Source organism: Capsicum annuum, chromosome 8 (assembly GCF_002878395.1).
Source record: "Capsicum annuum cultivar UCD-10X-F1 chromosome 8, UCD10Xv1.1, whole genome shotgun sequence".
Taxonomy (NCBI): Eukaryota; Viridiplantae; Streptophyta; class Magnoliopsida; order Solanales; family Solanaceae; genus Capsicum; species Capsicum annuum.
This window is the reverse complement of record NC_061118.1, coordinates 807,377-823,050: the sequence shown is the minus strand read 5'-3', so window position 1 is coordinate 823,050 and position 15,674 is coordinate 807,377. Positions and strand designations below refer to the sequence as shown.

General features: G+C 31.8%; 2 protein-coding genes across 2 annotated transcripts; one reads left to right on the top strand and one right to left on the bottom strand.

The window, feature by feature from the left end:
- Positions 1-6,289: 6,289 nt before the first annotated feature.
- Positions 6,290-10,822, bottom strand: LOC107838740 (uncharacterized protein At4g14100). The gene is made up of 3 exons (XM_016681922.2): positions 10,440-10,822; positions 9,054-9,302; positions 6,290-6,652 (listed from the first exon to the last, which is right to left on the bottom strand). The coding sequence occupies exons 1-3, from the start codon at positions 10,654-10,656 to the stop codon at positions 6,486-6,488; spliced, it is 633 nt and encodes a 210-aa protein (XP_016537408.2). The 5' UTR covers positions 10,657-10,822; the 3' UTR covers positions 6,290-6,485.
- Positions 10,823-12,035: 1,213 nt separating this feature from the next.
- On the top strand, positions 12,036-15,656 carry LOC107838739 (40S ribosomal protein S27-2). Its single transcript, XM_016681921.2, has 4 exons — positions 12,036-12,186; positions 14,598-14,699; positions 14,813-14,841; positions 15,350-15,656. Exons 1-4 carry the CDS (start codon positions 12,184-12,186, stop codon positions 15,474-15,476), a joined length of 261 nt encoding a protein of 86 aa, XP_016537407.1. The 5' UTR covers positions 12,036-12,183; the 3' UTR covers positions 15,477-15,656.
- Positions 15,657-15,674: the final 18 nt, after the last annotated feature.

Below are 15,674 nucleotides of genomic sequence, written 5' to 3'. Positions count from 1 at the left end.
GTTTTAATTTTATTTATTTTTTTACTCTCATTATAATAAGTATGAAAAAAGGATCAAAAATATCCTTAACTATCTGAAATAGATCAAAAAAAAAAAAAAATACGGCTTGTTAGTTTTTTACTTCAAAAAATACTCCTCTATTAAATATTTGGTTCAAAAATACCCCTCCTCCATCAAGCATGCCACCTAGGTAAAAAAGTCATGTGGCTATGTCACGTCACCATCCACATGTAAAATTTTATTTTTCAAAAAAGAGTGAAAAATACCTCTCAACTATTTGAAATGAATTAAAAATACCCTCCATTAAATATTTGGATCAAAAATACCTCTTCTTTTAACGAAATTCCACCAAACATACCACCTAAATAAAAAAAAAAACCACGTGGATATGTCACGTCACCATTCACATGTAAAATGTTATTTTTTAATTATATGACATTCGCAAAGTAGTTTTATCGATCTGGAAAAAAATATGATCAGCAAAATTAAAATTTTTTTAAAATATTTAAATAAAATGAAATAAATCAGTGTTTTTATTGGATTTAGTTTAACATTTTTGAGATTTCTCGATATTGGGAAGATACTAAATAAATTTTGTTAAGGGGTACAAATTATTCAATTTGTTTCATTATATAATAAACTTTTCACTTAGATTATTAAAGAAAATTATATCCATATTTTTTTCTAATGATTAAATATATTAAATGTCATTTACTTTTCTGAAAGTGGAATTTTCAAAAATTCTAAGAATATTTGATGATTAAACATAAAATTAGAGAAACTATCAATATTCATTGAGTCCAGAAAAAATAAATCAACATCACTGAATATAATCTTTTTATTTAATTCCTTCATTAAGAAGAAAGGAATGCCATATAATTAAAAAATAATTTTTTACATGTGGATGGTGATGTGGCATAGCCACGTGACTTTTTTTACCTAGGTGGCATGCTTGGTGGAATTCCGTTAAGGGGAGGAGTATTTTTGAGCCAAATATTTAACGGAGGGGTATTTTTGAGCCAAAAAACTAACGAGGGGTATTTTTTTTCCATTTCAGATAGTTCAGGGGTGTTTTTGAGCTTTTTCCGACACATACATAAAAAAATCGATATATACATAATAAAACTGATTCATATACATAACAGGACCGGCATATATATAGAAAGCTATGTATGTGTATTTTTAGAGAAAAATGATATTTTTGTAAGATGTTTGGAGAGATGATTTTTTTTTTTTTTTGTAATAAGTGAAATTGAAGTTGTGGATTTGTGTAATTTTTAGTTATAATAATTGAATTAATACAAAATTGAATGTACATTCAAAATTAAAGGTCATAATAAATGTGATATGAGGTCAAGTTAACGAGAATATTCATCATTTTTCTATACATATTACTAAACACCAATTAGTGAGGATAATATGGTAAATTCACTATACAAAATTGTTAGAGTTATGACTCGAATTTTATTGATTCGTCCCTGAAAGTTTTACGGTGTGACTCATGTTTGTGATTTTTAATGGGTTTTGTGGTGGTAGCTTAGGGATGTTTTTGGGCCTAGGACCTATTTGTACGCACGTATTATATAAGTGCGATTTAGTGGGCTGTTTCGGGTCATTCTTATACACACAAAATTGAGACTATCGTCTCTAACATTGTACTCCTCTCCATTATAGTGAATTCCTCTGCCTCTGCTCGTGGTTTTCCCGCAAGAGTTTTCACGTAAATCTGTGTGTTCTTATTTTTTTTCTTTTCTTTTTGCTTGTGGTTTGCTTATTCTGTTCGATTCATAGGAGAAATATTATTTTTTTAACGAGTATGTCATATCAAAAAGTGATAAGTAAAAACGGACATACCGAGTACATGCATAGCTATATTTTTTTATTCCCTCCTTATTATAATACTCGTCCATTATTGAATTGGTACACAAGTTAAGAAATTCTCCCTCCGTCCCAAATTTTTTAATTTGATTTCTCATTTTATTTGTCATTTTTCATTAGTCAAGAAGAAATAATTTTTTTTTCCATTTGTTTACCCTTTACATTAATTATTTTTTTTCAAATTAAAATGTAAACATCATATAGGGATACTATAGTAAATTAACCATGTTATAATTATTTTTTTTAATTAATATGCCAAGTTAAATTGGGACAAGTAAAATAAAAAGAAGAAAATATTAAATAATAAGCATAATTTTATTTAAGAATATATTAATAAATATTATTAAATATTTATTTTTAATAAAGTGAACTAATAAAAATGGAGGAAAAAAATATATGCATAGCTTGTTTTTTTTAGTACTATTTGTTTTTTTTTTGTCTGACACGCACTGGAGTTTGTGTTGGGTCTAGATTCTTTGTACGTGTTACTAACATTATATTTTATTTTATTTTATTCATGTTAATTTATTTTTTTATATTATAAAAAAAAAACTTTAATTAGAAGCAATTAATGATGATATTTTGTAACTTTCAATTCTGTAAGTGTTATTATTTTGTATAATTATTTAATATTAAGGTTTAATAATGATATGATAAAATTCTCTTAGATTTATAAATTGAAATATTTATTTTTAGTAAGAGGGTTAATTGCTAAGTACTGTGAAATTGAGGAAGTATTTTTATAAAACTTGAAACGAATGGGGGTAGATTTAGGATGTCGGGTGGATTTTTCTATAAATTCAGTAAATATATAAGAATTACGAGAGGAAAGCAGGTAAAAAAAGGAATAATATATGAATATGTCCTTTAATTCGGTGTAATTTGATGTAATTTCATTTGTGAAGTCTATTTTTTAAAATCTTATTGCTAACGATAATAACAAATTCAGTGTAATACTATTTGTGGAAATCTAAAAATAATATTATATGTATGTAGATCTTCTTCTTTTTTTTTTTAATTTGGTATACGTGTATACATGAATCTTTTATTAATTAATTAATTAATTAACATAATTATCAATTGGATTTCGAAAAAGATTTCTCTAATCATAGTAGATCTCTTCTACCCCTACCTACCACATGTTATTATTAAGATCTAATGGGTGGATTGGTCGGAAATAAGTCATTTCGAAATTAATTATTTTAAAATATTATGTATATGAGATAATTTATTTTAACACAATGTATAAATGTTGAATAAATAATCTCGAAATTAACTAATAACTTCAGCCAATTGCAGAATAAAATAATTTTGCATTTGATATCCAAATTACTATATCTTATATCTCTCATCAAACGACTCCTAGTTGGCATAGTAATAATCTTATCGGAGCGACATGGTGGAATAAATAATCTCGAAATTAACTAATAACTCCGACCAAACGCAAGATAAATAATTTTGTATCTTATTCCAGAATTATTATACCTTATACCTCACACCAAACGACTCGTCGAGGGAGCCACATGTCCTCGAGAAGGTCTAAACCGACACTTTTCATCGAAAAATAATAGTACTATATAATGGCGGTTCCAGTATTTAGGGGTCGTGGGTGCTCAGGAAGTCCGAAACACACATATTGACGCTGAAAGCTTTAAAGTTTTGCATGAAACTAAAGTACTCATCTATCTTCTTAATTAACTGAGTGTTTTTTTAAGTTTTATATCAATTTTAATATATTTTTTAAATATATATGATACATAGTCTACGTTGAATTTAACAGGTATTGGAGCACCTAAAACTCAGCCTTAGGTCCGCCCCCGGGTACTGTATAGCTAGGTAAATATACATACATACATATATATATATATATTACATATCGATATTCTTTGACTTCTTCGAAATTTATTTCTTTACGTTTTAATACTCTTTAATGAAAATTTTGATTCCGTAACTGATTAAGAAATAATGATCACATGAGAAAACCATGGACCATTTTTTTTAGAACGCCATAAGAAGTGTTTGGCATTATAGTAAATGACAAAATTTATTATGGTCGATATCTTCGAGGGAAAAATTATTTTAGTAATAATTATTTTATTATTTGAAATATTTGGCTTTTAGTGCGCAGAGATAGGAATATTTCTTAGTAAATATATAAATTTGAAAAGAGAAAAAAAAAATTAGTGATGTTTAGGATATATTTTAAATCAATTTTTTAATATTTGAGTATTATTTATTTTTTAAATTTATCAAAAATGAGCAATCTTGATTTCTTTTTAAATATTTAATAAATTCTAATTATTAAATTTAATAAAAGTTGGAGGAAAAAAAATTTGACCAATAGCAATAGGAATTTTTTTTCAAATTTCAAAAATTGCATCAAATTTAAAAAATATGTACTATAACATTAGAAATAGATAAAAAAATAACACCTCAAAATGATCTCATAATAGTGAAAAGATTCACAATTTCATTTAAATTTAACAACCAAAATTTTAAAAATATTTAATTGCGATTAATAATACTAACTTCTGACAAATTTGAAAGATTAAAATAGTTAAATTAATAATATGCTAATATATTGTTTAAATCCCAGCACGTGGCACATCTTCCAAGTGTTAGAAATTCGAGAATACGTGCAAAAATAATTGATTATAATAAAAAAAATTCACATAAATAATCGATTGAATGTATTATTTATTTAAATTAATTATAGAAAAAGAATCAATAAATCATTGAGAATTATGAAATGTGAGATGATTTAATTCAATGTTTAGGCATTAATTTCTATTAATTGTATGATTGGACCAAAGTGAACTAATTAATATTTTCGGGTGATATAAAGTAGAATAATAATAATATATTCAGTGTATTTTTATATAGTGGAATTTGAGACGTGAAATGTGTACGCAGTTCATACCACTGCCTCAGATGAAGTAGAGAGATTGTTTTTGATAGACCCCGACTCAGGACAAATAACAGTATAATAAAGAAAAAATATAAAAACACACGACCAAATGAGATAACACAGTGCTAGTTAATACAGGAAAGGAAACAAGACAACCATAAGATAATACGGTAAACTATCAATTATAAATCATAGACATCACCAAGACACCACGAGTAAAAACTCCAAACGCAGACAAAGCACTCTTCCCTGCTGTTACGGACGAACTCCTACCGGCTAGTCCTCTACCCTAATCCGCGTCCTCCAACCTTCCTATCAAGGGTCATGTCCTCCTTCTACCCCGCCCAAAACCATCGATAACCAGCCTCTCACACCTCCGTACTGGAGCATCCGAGCACTTCCTCATCACATGCCTGAACCAACGTAACCTCACTTCTCGTATCTTGTCCTCCACCGAAGCTACTCCTACCTTTACGCGAATAATCTCATTTCTAACCGTGTCTCTCCTGGTAAGGCCACACATCTATCAACATCCTCGTCTCCACCACCTTCCATTTTTGAACGTGAATATTCTTAACTGACCAACACTCTACTTCATACCACATAGCCGTTTGAATAATTGTGATTTAACCTTTAAAAATTTGTTAAGGGGGAACCTTTGTCTAATAATTGTATGGTTGGATCAAAATGAATTAATTAATATTAATTGTGATTTAACCTTTAAAAATTTGTTAAGGGGGGACCTTTGTCTAATAATTGTATGGTTGGATCAAAATGAACTAATTAATACTTTTAAGTGATTATTAAGTAAACCACTTTTAAAAAAATAGTGATTTAACCTTTAATAATTTGATTCTATCATTTTCACAATTTCAAACTTATATTATATGTCTCCAGTAATATAATAGGAGAAATGTACGACATAATAAAATTGATGATTGAAATGTATTATTTGTTAGAACATCAAAATCAAATGAGAAATATATATATAAAATTAATTAATTAAAATCAATACCTTTCAACTTACTATGGCCTTTTGCAATTAAAAATATGTTTTATAACAAATGAAAGTGCCTCTAAATAATTTTTATAACTCATAGCGCTCTCTAACAAAAGTGATTCCATAACTGAAATATCTATTAAGAATGAATAATTACTTGTCATGTTACCACAATCCATATCGATAAAGATGGCGTACATTGTCTATGTTACTCGTACGCTCCAAAAAATGTTGCCGCATTTCTGTAAGATCATCCAAAAATGTACTACTCTCGGAGGATCCGACATGCACCTGTAAGCCATTTATGAACAGTCCAGCATCATAGGTTATTGTTACATACAACACTGCGTACATTGTCAATGTTACTCGTACTCTCCAAAAATGTTAGCCGCATTTGTGTACGATCCTCCAAAAATGTACTACTCTCGGAGGATCCGACATGCACCTGTCAGACGTTTATGAACGGTCGGAGCAACATAGGTTATCATTATATACAACACTGGTGAAATAACTGTTTCTCAGCAAGCTTCTTATTGTCAATAGAGCCGGGACAAATGGTTTAATGTTTTTCACATGAGAGATCGGAAAGGTCATTTTCTTCCATTCAAATTGTAGGAGGGCAAAGGATCTCATTTCCTCGATACATGACAGATACGTTTACATTACTAAAAACATCTAGCTAGCTACTTAGATAATTGGTTATATGAACTCTCTCAGAAAACCATCTGAGCCGATGGCCGTGATACTGTTGTCTGATGCAGTGCGATCTTTAACTTGTTTGCTCTCGAAACAGTATACAGGCGCTTGCCATTTTGCATCCTCGAGAACTGCTCCCACCTCGAAAGTCATTACATGAATAGACCTTCCTGCAACATTAAACTTATTACTCATATAACACGAAGACAACAATGAGATTCAATCTTTCAACAGGACGTTTGTGAAGAAAACTTGTCGAAGCACAAAGAACTCGGAAGTTTTCAGAACACGCTAGGTAGTTGTACATGCACGAACGACATCAGAAAGTTAGTTGAGCTTTACAGGATACTTATATACTAACAAGCTTGGTGTAAACAATCAGTTTTCTTCAACTCTCATTAGTCCTTATGTAGTTCGATCACTTGCAGATACTATTATTTTCCTTGTGACTAATCCGTCAATGTCGTTGGTCTGTCAGGTCATTTTTTGCTGAATGAAGCTGACGTTCTGGAACATGAACTCGTGTTCTTACTTTTCGTTAGAAGAACAAGGTTGACGTAACAATCCATTTGGATTTCCAGCGCAGAATTTGTATATATATGTGCAAAAAACAACAAAGAACGTTTCTAGTTTCTCTTTGTAATCGTCTGTATCTATTCCATTTTGGCTAAGCTTTCCTTCATTTATCTATGTTCGTGGGTGTTGAGTGATGTCTATGTTTTCAGTTAGATAGTGTTTTAGTAGTATTTGGTGGCTGTTGTATTACCTTGTGGATATCGGTGTTAGTTTATTTTGCATACTATACTAGTCTATACGCATTTATGTTTTGTGATTTGATATACTGGTATCGGTCCTAAGCCGGGGGTCTATCGGAAACAACCTCTCTACCTCTTCGGAGGTAGTTGTATGGTCTGCGTACACTCTACCCTCCCTAGAGCGCACTATGTGGGCATACACTGGGTATGTTGTTGTTGTTGTTTCCTTCATTTATCTCATTTTCCGGAGACAAACTCCAACCTAGTAGTAACACAGTCGGAATACTTGGTTCAGCAATGCTTTCGACAGAACTAGTCTGGGCCTATGTTGCTCGGACTATCCCTAAAAAGCTGCCGCACGCATATTGGATCCTCCAAAAATGCATTACTTATGGAGGATCCCGTCAGCATCTTTGAAGAGTCGAAGCAACATAGGTCTGGGCTAATTGGGTAAAAATTGTACCGAGTCTATATTGCACGACCAAAAAGCAAGCTAGAGAAGACTAACAAACTCATACGCTAGTGTTTGAACACAGTCAAACCTCTCAATAACAGTCATCCTCTATAACAATTAACAACATTTCATTATAACGACAAAGTCTTTTCTAGGATCGTATTTTCATCTTATGTTATATTTATATGTTCTCTATAACAAAATTTCACTACAGCAAGCGAAAAGTTATCCAAACAAAACAACATCGTTATAGAGAGGTTTGACTGTAATACATATGTGAATAAGAAAGTTAATGCGTGATTCCAAGCAATTTAACAAGCTCCCCTAGCTTTGTCGTTCCATATTTTGTTGGGGGTAGGATGAAAATAATGTAACCCTATATCACGACAAGGCAAGTTTCAGTTTAACGACCACTTTTAGGGCAGCGTCTAACTTCAGCGAAAGCAGTAACAGAAGCCACATACATCTAGCCTGACAGAACGATAACTGCAGCATAGGAGAACATAGAAGAACTAAGAATCATGATGCTCCAGTGACGTAAAAGGTTCAAACAGTTTTCCGAGTCTTAACACCTACCCGAGCCCCTGAACATGCTGAACTTCATGATTAACTCGATAGAAAAGCTTCAAACACCTCACCGCGCCCACAGCCTCAAATTACATGTCGTACTTTCCTTTCCCTTTTAGTCTATTTCAAAACGCCTAGACTACCAAGCCTCTGTGCAAAATCACACAGGATCATCTAGAGAGGCGATATGTCATTCATATTGTTATCCTAGCAGATCCTAACTTACTTGGGACTGAGGCATAATACTCGTTATATTCATATTGTTATCCTACAAAGGGTGGAGTACGGAAGTTGTTTTAACAGTCAGTTCTTTCTTACTTTGATTGGCTGGCCTTGGCGGAGAAGATAAGAGCCATTAAAGGGCTCTCGCCCTATTTGGTCGGACAAGTTCTTAGAGTACTCCATCCACATGGCTTATATACTTCCTTGCAACATTCTCAACCTAAGTTGCTTGGACTCTTCAAAAATGTTGCCGCACCAGTCTCGGATCCTCCAAAAAAGCACTATTTTTGAAGGATCCTACACGCGCCCGATGACATTTTTGACGAGTCATAGCAACATAGTTCTCAACCACATTTTCTACTATATTAAAGTTCAGGTAGGCGTAATCACATAGTCTTTTGTAAAGTGTATAGCAAAACCAACTATCAACTTATTTAGATGGTATATTCAAGCGAATGCACGTTCAAACACAACTTTAACTTCTTACCGTTTTTCAACTTCAAACTTAATATATCCAAACACAGTACTACCGTCTACCAGCGTAGAAGAGAAAGGCGAATTGAGGATATGTACCGGTATAGAAAATCCAATGGACTGGTCGTTTTGTAACGACATCTTCATAATACCAAACGAAATCAACCTTCTGCCAAACGTTGCAGAGAAATCCATCGAATAACTCCTGACCAAGATAAGTAGCACCATGAAGCCAATTTGGTGGAAGAACTCCAACATCAATCTGTGCTACGCTACACTTCTTTTTATCGTCTAAAGTGTAGCGATATATAGTGCCATTGTTCCATTCCAGATCATACAGAAGCTTACCTACATGTACGATAACTAGAATTTTGAGTTTATAAGTTTCGAGATTCAAGAAAATCAGCTCACTTAGTTGTTATTGATAACATATTACCATCCTACCGCGCAAAGGTAAGGATAACGTTTGCTCTATTCTCCCATACTCTATAATCTATCCCAATATATGTGACTATACTATCAACAAACACCATAGTATACATTTAAGAGTAAAGCATCTAGTACCTGGAACGATGACCAAATTTACTACGACACACTCCAACTTCACGGGGGCCCTATTACCCACTGAACTAAATCTTAGCATATTTCTGTCATCCTTTACACGTAAGCATAACTACAACTCCGCCCCTACTTACCTAGTAACAAAACACCATAGAGTAACACAACGGTAACTACAACAAAAATAAAAGAGATAAAGCATCCAGTACACCCTTCAATTATGACCAAAATTGTTACACACGCTCCAACTTAATCGAAGTCCTATTACCCCCGAAGTCAACTTTTGTACTTACGTGGCACCTCTATTACATAAAATTGAGGTGCCACATGACTAAAAAGGTTAGACAAAAATACGCTAAGATTTAGTTCAGCTAAGGGGTAACAGGACCCACATGAGGTTGGAATGTGTGTACTAGATGCTTTACGACAACAACAATAACAGACCCAGTGTAGTCCCACATAGTGGGGTCTGGGGAGGGTAAGATGTACGCAGTCCATACTACTACCTCCGAAGAAGTAGAAAGACTGTTTCCGATAGACCCCCGACTCAAGACAAGGAATAATAATCAAATCCACAATAAAACATGGAACAAGATGACATATCATAAATACGACACCCACCCACAAGTAATAGTAACCAAAGAAAAGTAAATAAAATCGTAATAGAGCATGCAACAAGATGTCTTAGCAAGAATAATACACCCACCGAGTAACACCCTACACTAGCGATCCAAACTGACACTAGCCTTCTATCCTAATTCGCGTCCTCTAGATCTTCCTCTCTAGGATCACGTTCTCAGTAAGCTGTAACTGCTCGATGAAGTTGGAGTGTATGTATTAGATGCTTTACTCAAAATAAAATGATAGTTTAAGGTAAAAAGTCTCATTTTATATAACGATCGATTTGGTGGTTCCACCTTTACTTACCTAGCTGATCTTGTATGATATTGAAGTTACGTCCATTGGTCCAATCATACCAAAGGTCAATTAAACTTAGTGATCCATTGTAATTAACAAACAATAATGAATGAAATTGTTGTGGCCATGGAGTTGGTGTTGGTACTGATTCTGCTGACCAAATAAGTAGTAATGTAGAAGCAACAACAACAAATAATAGGATAACCAAAACTCTAATATTCTTCATATTTGAGCTTGAAATGAATTTGCAATTTTGTAAAATGGTGGTTGTGAATTGTGAATGTTGTACTATATCACGAGAAGATAAGGCACATTATTACCTTCATTTTTTTTGTATGGTTGTTACCTATTTTTGCTATTTCGTTTCATATTAGTTGTCCACTTTATTACACGTATCAAATAAAAAGTCGTATTTGATAGATGATATAAATCTATTCATATGTTTATCATACGCAGTATAAGTCCTCTATGAGAAGAAGATAAAGGCACATTAAAAATTATTATCTATTTTTTCTCGTCCATTTCATATTAGTTGTCTACGTTTTTTTTTTTTTTTAAAAAGGTATCAAACTAAATCGTGTTTGATAGATGGTGTAAATCTATTCATATCATTTACCAAATGTAGTATAAAATTTAAATCGTTGAATATATCGGGAGCTAATTATGATCTCGACAGACTCAAAATTTTAAAAAAAATATATCGAGAGCTAATTATGTATCTTTACAAAGAAAAAATGTATTTTCCTTGGATGTATTATGTATATCGATAGACCTAAAATCAAAAAAAATATATCGAAAGCTAATTACATATCTTTACAAAGGAAAAAATGTATCTTCATTAGATGTATTATGTATCTCAACAAACCTAAAATATATATAAAAAAGAAGTATCAGGAGCTAATTATGTATTTTTACAAAGAAAAAAATGTATCTTCTTTGAATGTATTACGTATATCGACAAACTTAAAATCGAAAAAAATATATCGGGAACTAATTATGTATCTTCACAAAGGAAAAAATGTATTTTCGTTGGATGTATTATATATCTCGACAGACCTAAAATCGAAAAAAATGTATTGAAGGCTAATTACATATCTTTACAAAGGAAAAAATGTATCTTCATTAGATGTATTATGTATCTCGACAAACCTAAAATATATATAAAAAAAAAAAGTATTAGGAGCTAATTATGTATTTTTACAAAGAAAAAAATGTATCTTCGTTGAATGTATTACGTATATCGACAAACTTAAAATCGAAAAAAATATATCGGGAGCTAATTATGTATCTTCACAAAGAAATAAATGTATCTTCGTTGAATGTATTACGTATATCGACAAACTTAAAATCGAAAAGAATATATCGGGAGCTAATTATGTATCTTTACAAAAGAAAAAGTATTATCTTCATTGGATAAATCAGAAGCTAATTGCGTATCTCAATAGATTGAAAATTAAAAATTTTAATAATTATATAAAATATCAATTTTTTTTTTTAATTAAGCTACAAACTGTCCCGAAGAAAGTCCCTAAATGGACAATCCTACCCCTCAAAGCCCAACAAAATGATGAATATACAATACCCTTAAAACGGACGGCCAAGATTAAACATCTTCCAACGAATCCAACGGACCACAACACTCACAATTCCCTTTATAAACTTCGCTTTAAAAAACCCCCAAAAAAAAAACCCTAACAGCTTCCATCGTCTTCGTCTCGTTTTCCCTCAAAATTTCTCTGTTAATCTCGCCAAAATGGTGAGTTTTTCCTATTAATTTCAGATTTTGTAGTACTGTCCTGTTATTTTCTATTTTTTTTTTGCTATTATCCGTTATTTTTTTTGTAATTTTGTTACTTTTTTTTCTACAGACTATTATAATGTTGTATTTTTTTTTGATAATCTGCTCCTGTAGTTAATGTTCTGTTACTATCTGTTGTTGTTTTTGCTACTATTTGTTATTTTTTTGGTAATTTTATTATTTTTTTTCTGCAGATTATTATACTGCTTTTTAATTTTCTGATAATCTGTTTTTTTTTGTAGTTACTGTTCTGTTATTATCTGTTTTTTTTTTTCCTACTATTGGTTACTTTTTGTAATTTTATTTCCACTTTTTTCCTGCAGTGTTATGTATATTATAGTGTGTGTATATTTTGTTGATAATTTGCTATTGTAATTACTGTACTGTTACTATCGTTACTCCCTCAGTCACTATTTATGTGAGTTAGTTTTACTCGGCAAAGTATTTAAAAAATAAATAAAGAATTTTGAAATATGTGCTCTAAAATAAGCACTACTAATTTAAGGACAAAATTAATATTTTCAAGCTAAAATATTACTCCCTCTATGGACTTGACATTGTGCGGACTCTTCATTTGTGATGCCACACCCGTGTCGGATTCTTCATAAATACACTAATTTTGGCGAATCCGACACACACCCATTGACATGTTTGACGAGTTCGAGCAATATAGGACACCCATTAAGAATATATTAATTAGGTGTTTATTTTACCAAACTAATCTTATTAAATATGCTTTGAAAGTATATATGTGAGTTATACACTGAGTTATTTAATAATAGTGGTAATCGTGGAAGAACATAATAAAATGATTTCATAAATGGGACAACTAAATTGAAACAAATATTTTTAGTAAGAAGGCCAACTAATAAGAAACGGAGGGAGTACTATATTGGAAATAGTTTCTTTTTCTATCCTCTCGAGACCCCACTATACTGTGTATATTTTTGTTAATAATCTACTTTTGCAGTTACTATTCTGTTGCTGTCGTGACACCACTATATTGTTTTTTTTTTTTTTGCTGATAATCTGCTTTTGTAGTTACTGGTCCGTTACTATCTATTGTTTTTGTTACTATCTGTTATTCCCCCAGCCCCAATTTATGTGAGTTAGTTTGACTCGACACGGAGTTTTAAAAAGAAAAACTTTTGAAACATGTGATCTAAAATAAGTCAGAGATATTTGTGCTGCTATAAATTATTTTATTAAGGGTAAAATAGACATTTTAAAGCTAAAATATTACTAAAGGTAGAAATTCCTTGAGTTGAGCGGCAATTGGAAATAGTTTCTTTTTCTATCCTCTCAAGACCCTACTATACTGTTTTTTGTTACTATCTGTTGTTTTTTTACTATTGATTACTCCCGCAGTCCCAATCTATGTGAGGTAGTTTGACTCGACACGGGGTTTAAGAAAGAACGACTTTTGAGACCTGTGGTCCAAAATAGGTCATAGATTTTGTGTGGCCGTAAATTATTTCATTAAGGGTAAAATTGATATTTTAAAGCTAAAATATTACTAAAGGTAAAAATTCCTTGAGACGAGCGTCTATTGGAAATGGTTTCTTTTTCTATCCTCTCGTTATACTGTCCGTGTTTTTGTTGATAATCTGCTTTTGTAGTTGCTGTTCTGTTACTATCTGTTGTTTTTGTTACTATCGATTACTCTCTCAGTCCCAATTTATGTGAGGGAGTTTGACTCGACACTGCATTTAAAAAAGAAAGAAAAACTGTTGAAACCCGTGGTCTAAAATAAGTCATAGATATTTGTGCTGCTATAAATTATTTCATTTAGGGTAAAATAGACATTTTAAAGCTAAAATGTTACTAAAGGTAGAAATTCCTTGAGCCGAGCATCTATTGTAAATAGTTTCTTTTTCTATCCTCCTTAAACCCCACTATACTGTGTGTGTTTTGTTGATAATCTGCATTTGTAGATACTGTATACTATTTGTGGTTTTTGTTACTATCGGTTACTGTATACTATTTGTGGTTTTTGTTACTATCGGTTACTCCCTCAATCCCAATTTATGTGAAGTAGTTTGATTCGACACGGAGTTTAAGAAAGACTTTTGAAACCCGTGGTCTAAAATAAGTAGGCTATTTGTTTGGCTATAAATTATTTCATTGTGGGTAAAATGGACATTCTAAAGATAAAATGTTACTAAAGGTAGAAAGTTGCCATTCTTTTTCGGGTCATATAAATTGTGACAAACGAAGTAGTACTTTTTTTGTCACTATTTTGGACTATTATAGAAAAGTTTTTCTACCTTTAAGGTAGGGATGATGAGGTGTGTACACACTACCTTTCCGAGACCTCACTATACTGTATATGTTATTGATAATGTGTTAAAAATTGGATTTTTCTTTAGGTGCTACCAAATGATGTGGATTTGTTGAACCCACCAGCTGAGCATGAGAAGAGAAAACACAAACTCAAGCGATTGGTTCAGTCTCCTAACTCTTTCTTCATGGTGAATATGTCCGCTTGTCGCAAAGTGTTTTTATATATACTTTTGAAATAATCTATTTGTGCTTTGGATTTTTTTTAAATTTTATTTGTGATTTTTTTTGTTTGATCTTGTAGGATGTGAAGTGTCAGGGTTGCTTTAACATGTAAGTTTTTCCCCCTTTTGTGGTTCGTTTGTTTTTTAGTAGGTGTTTTTGACAGGAATTTAGTGATATTTGAAAAAAAGTAGTATTTGAAGTTGAAAAATAGTATTTAAGAAGTTCATGAATTTAGTGGTACTGGTTAAAAAGCTGTTGTATTTGAAGTTGAAAAATGGCTCCTTTTGAAAAGTGAATTTGATGAATTCACTAATATTTGGAATAAAAGTAGTATTTGAAATTGAAAAATGGTACTTTACTGAAAGTAGTATTTCGAATCTTTGCTGATATTTGGACAAAAGTAGTAGTATTTGAAGCTGAAAAATGGTATTTGAAAAGTAGATTGATGAATTCTTTGATATATTGGGAAAGTAGTACTCCTTTCGTCCCAATTTATGTGAGTTAATTTGACTATGCGCGGAGTTTAAGAACGGAATACTTTTGAAATTTGTGGTCTAAAATAAGTCTATGATGTTTGTCGGGCTATAAACCATTTCGTATTTGTGTATGTATGCAGAACAACGGTGTTTAGCCACTCCCAGACAGTGGTGGTGTGCGGAAACTGCCAGACAGTGTTGTGCCAGCCAACTGGTGGGCGTGCTAGACTCACCGAGGGTTGTTCTTTCAGGAGAAAGGGAGACTAAGGAAGGAACTGTTTGCTTTTAGAATGGGAAGTGAAAAAGGTTTATATGGGAAACAAAAGTTAGTTTTGATGCATCCTGTTTTTGTTTTAAGATCTTTTAAGAACCAACTAGTTCGAGTTCACAATGACTGGTTATGTTTTTTTAATTATATTGGGTTTCAATTCGCGCTTGGATTTTGAATTTCGCTATATATTAGCT

What these genes read in the sequence shown, in the direction of transcription:
- LOC107838739 (XM_016681921.2), top strand. An exon ending in CTCCTAACTCTTTCTTCATG is followed by an intron (nt 14,700 to 14,812) that starts GTGAATATGTCC and finishes TTGATCTTGTAG; the next exon opens with GATGTGAAGTGTCAGGGTTG. An exon ending in TGTCAGGGTTGCTTTAACAT is followed by an intron (nt 14,842 to 15,349) that starts GTAAGTTTTTCC and finishes GTATGTATGCAG; the next exon opens with AACAACGGTGTTTAGCCACT.
- LOC107838740 (XM_016681922.2), bottom strand. Translation starts at nt 10,656, where the DNA reads ATGAAGAATATTAGAGTTTTGGTTATCCTATTATTTGTTGTTGTTGCT. An exon ending in TATCATACAAGATCAGCTAG is followed by an intron (nt 9,303 to 10,439) that starts GTAAGTAAAGGT and finishes TCGTACATGTAG; the next exon opens with GTAAGCTTCTGTATGATCTG. An exon ending in CCATTGGATTTTCTATACCG is followed by an intron (nt 6,653 to 9,053) that starts GTACATATCCTC and finishes TTAATGTTGCAG; the next exon opens with GAAGGTCTATTCATGTAATG.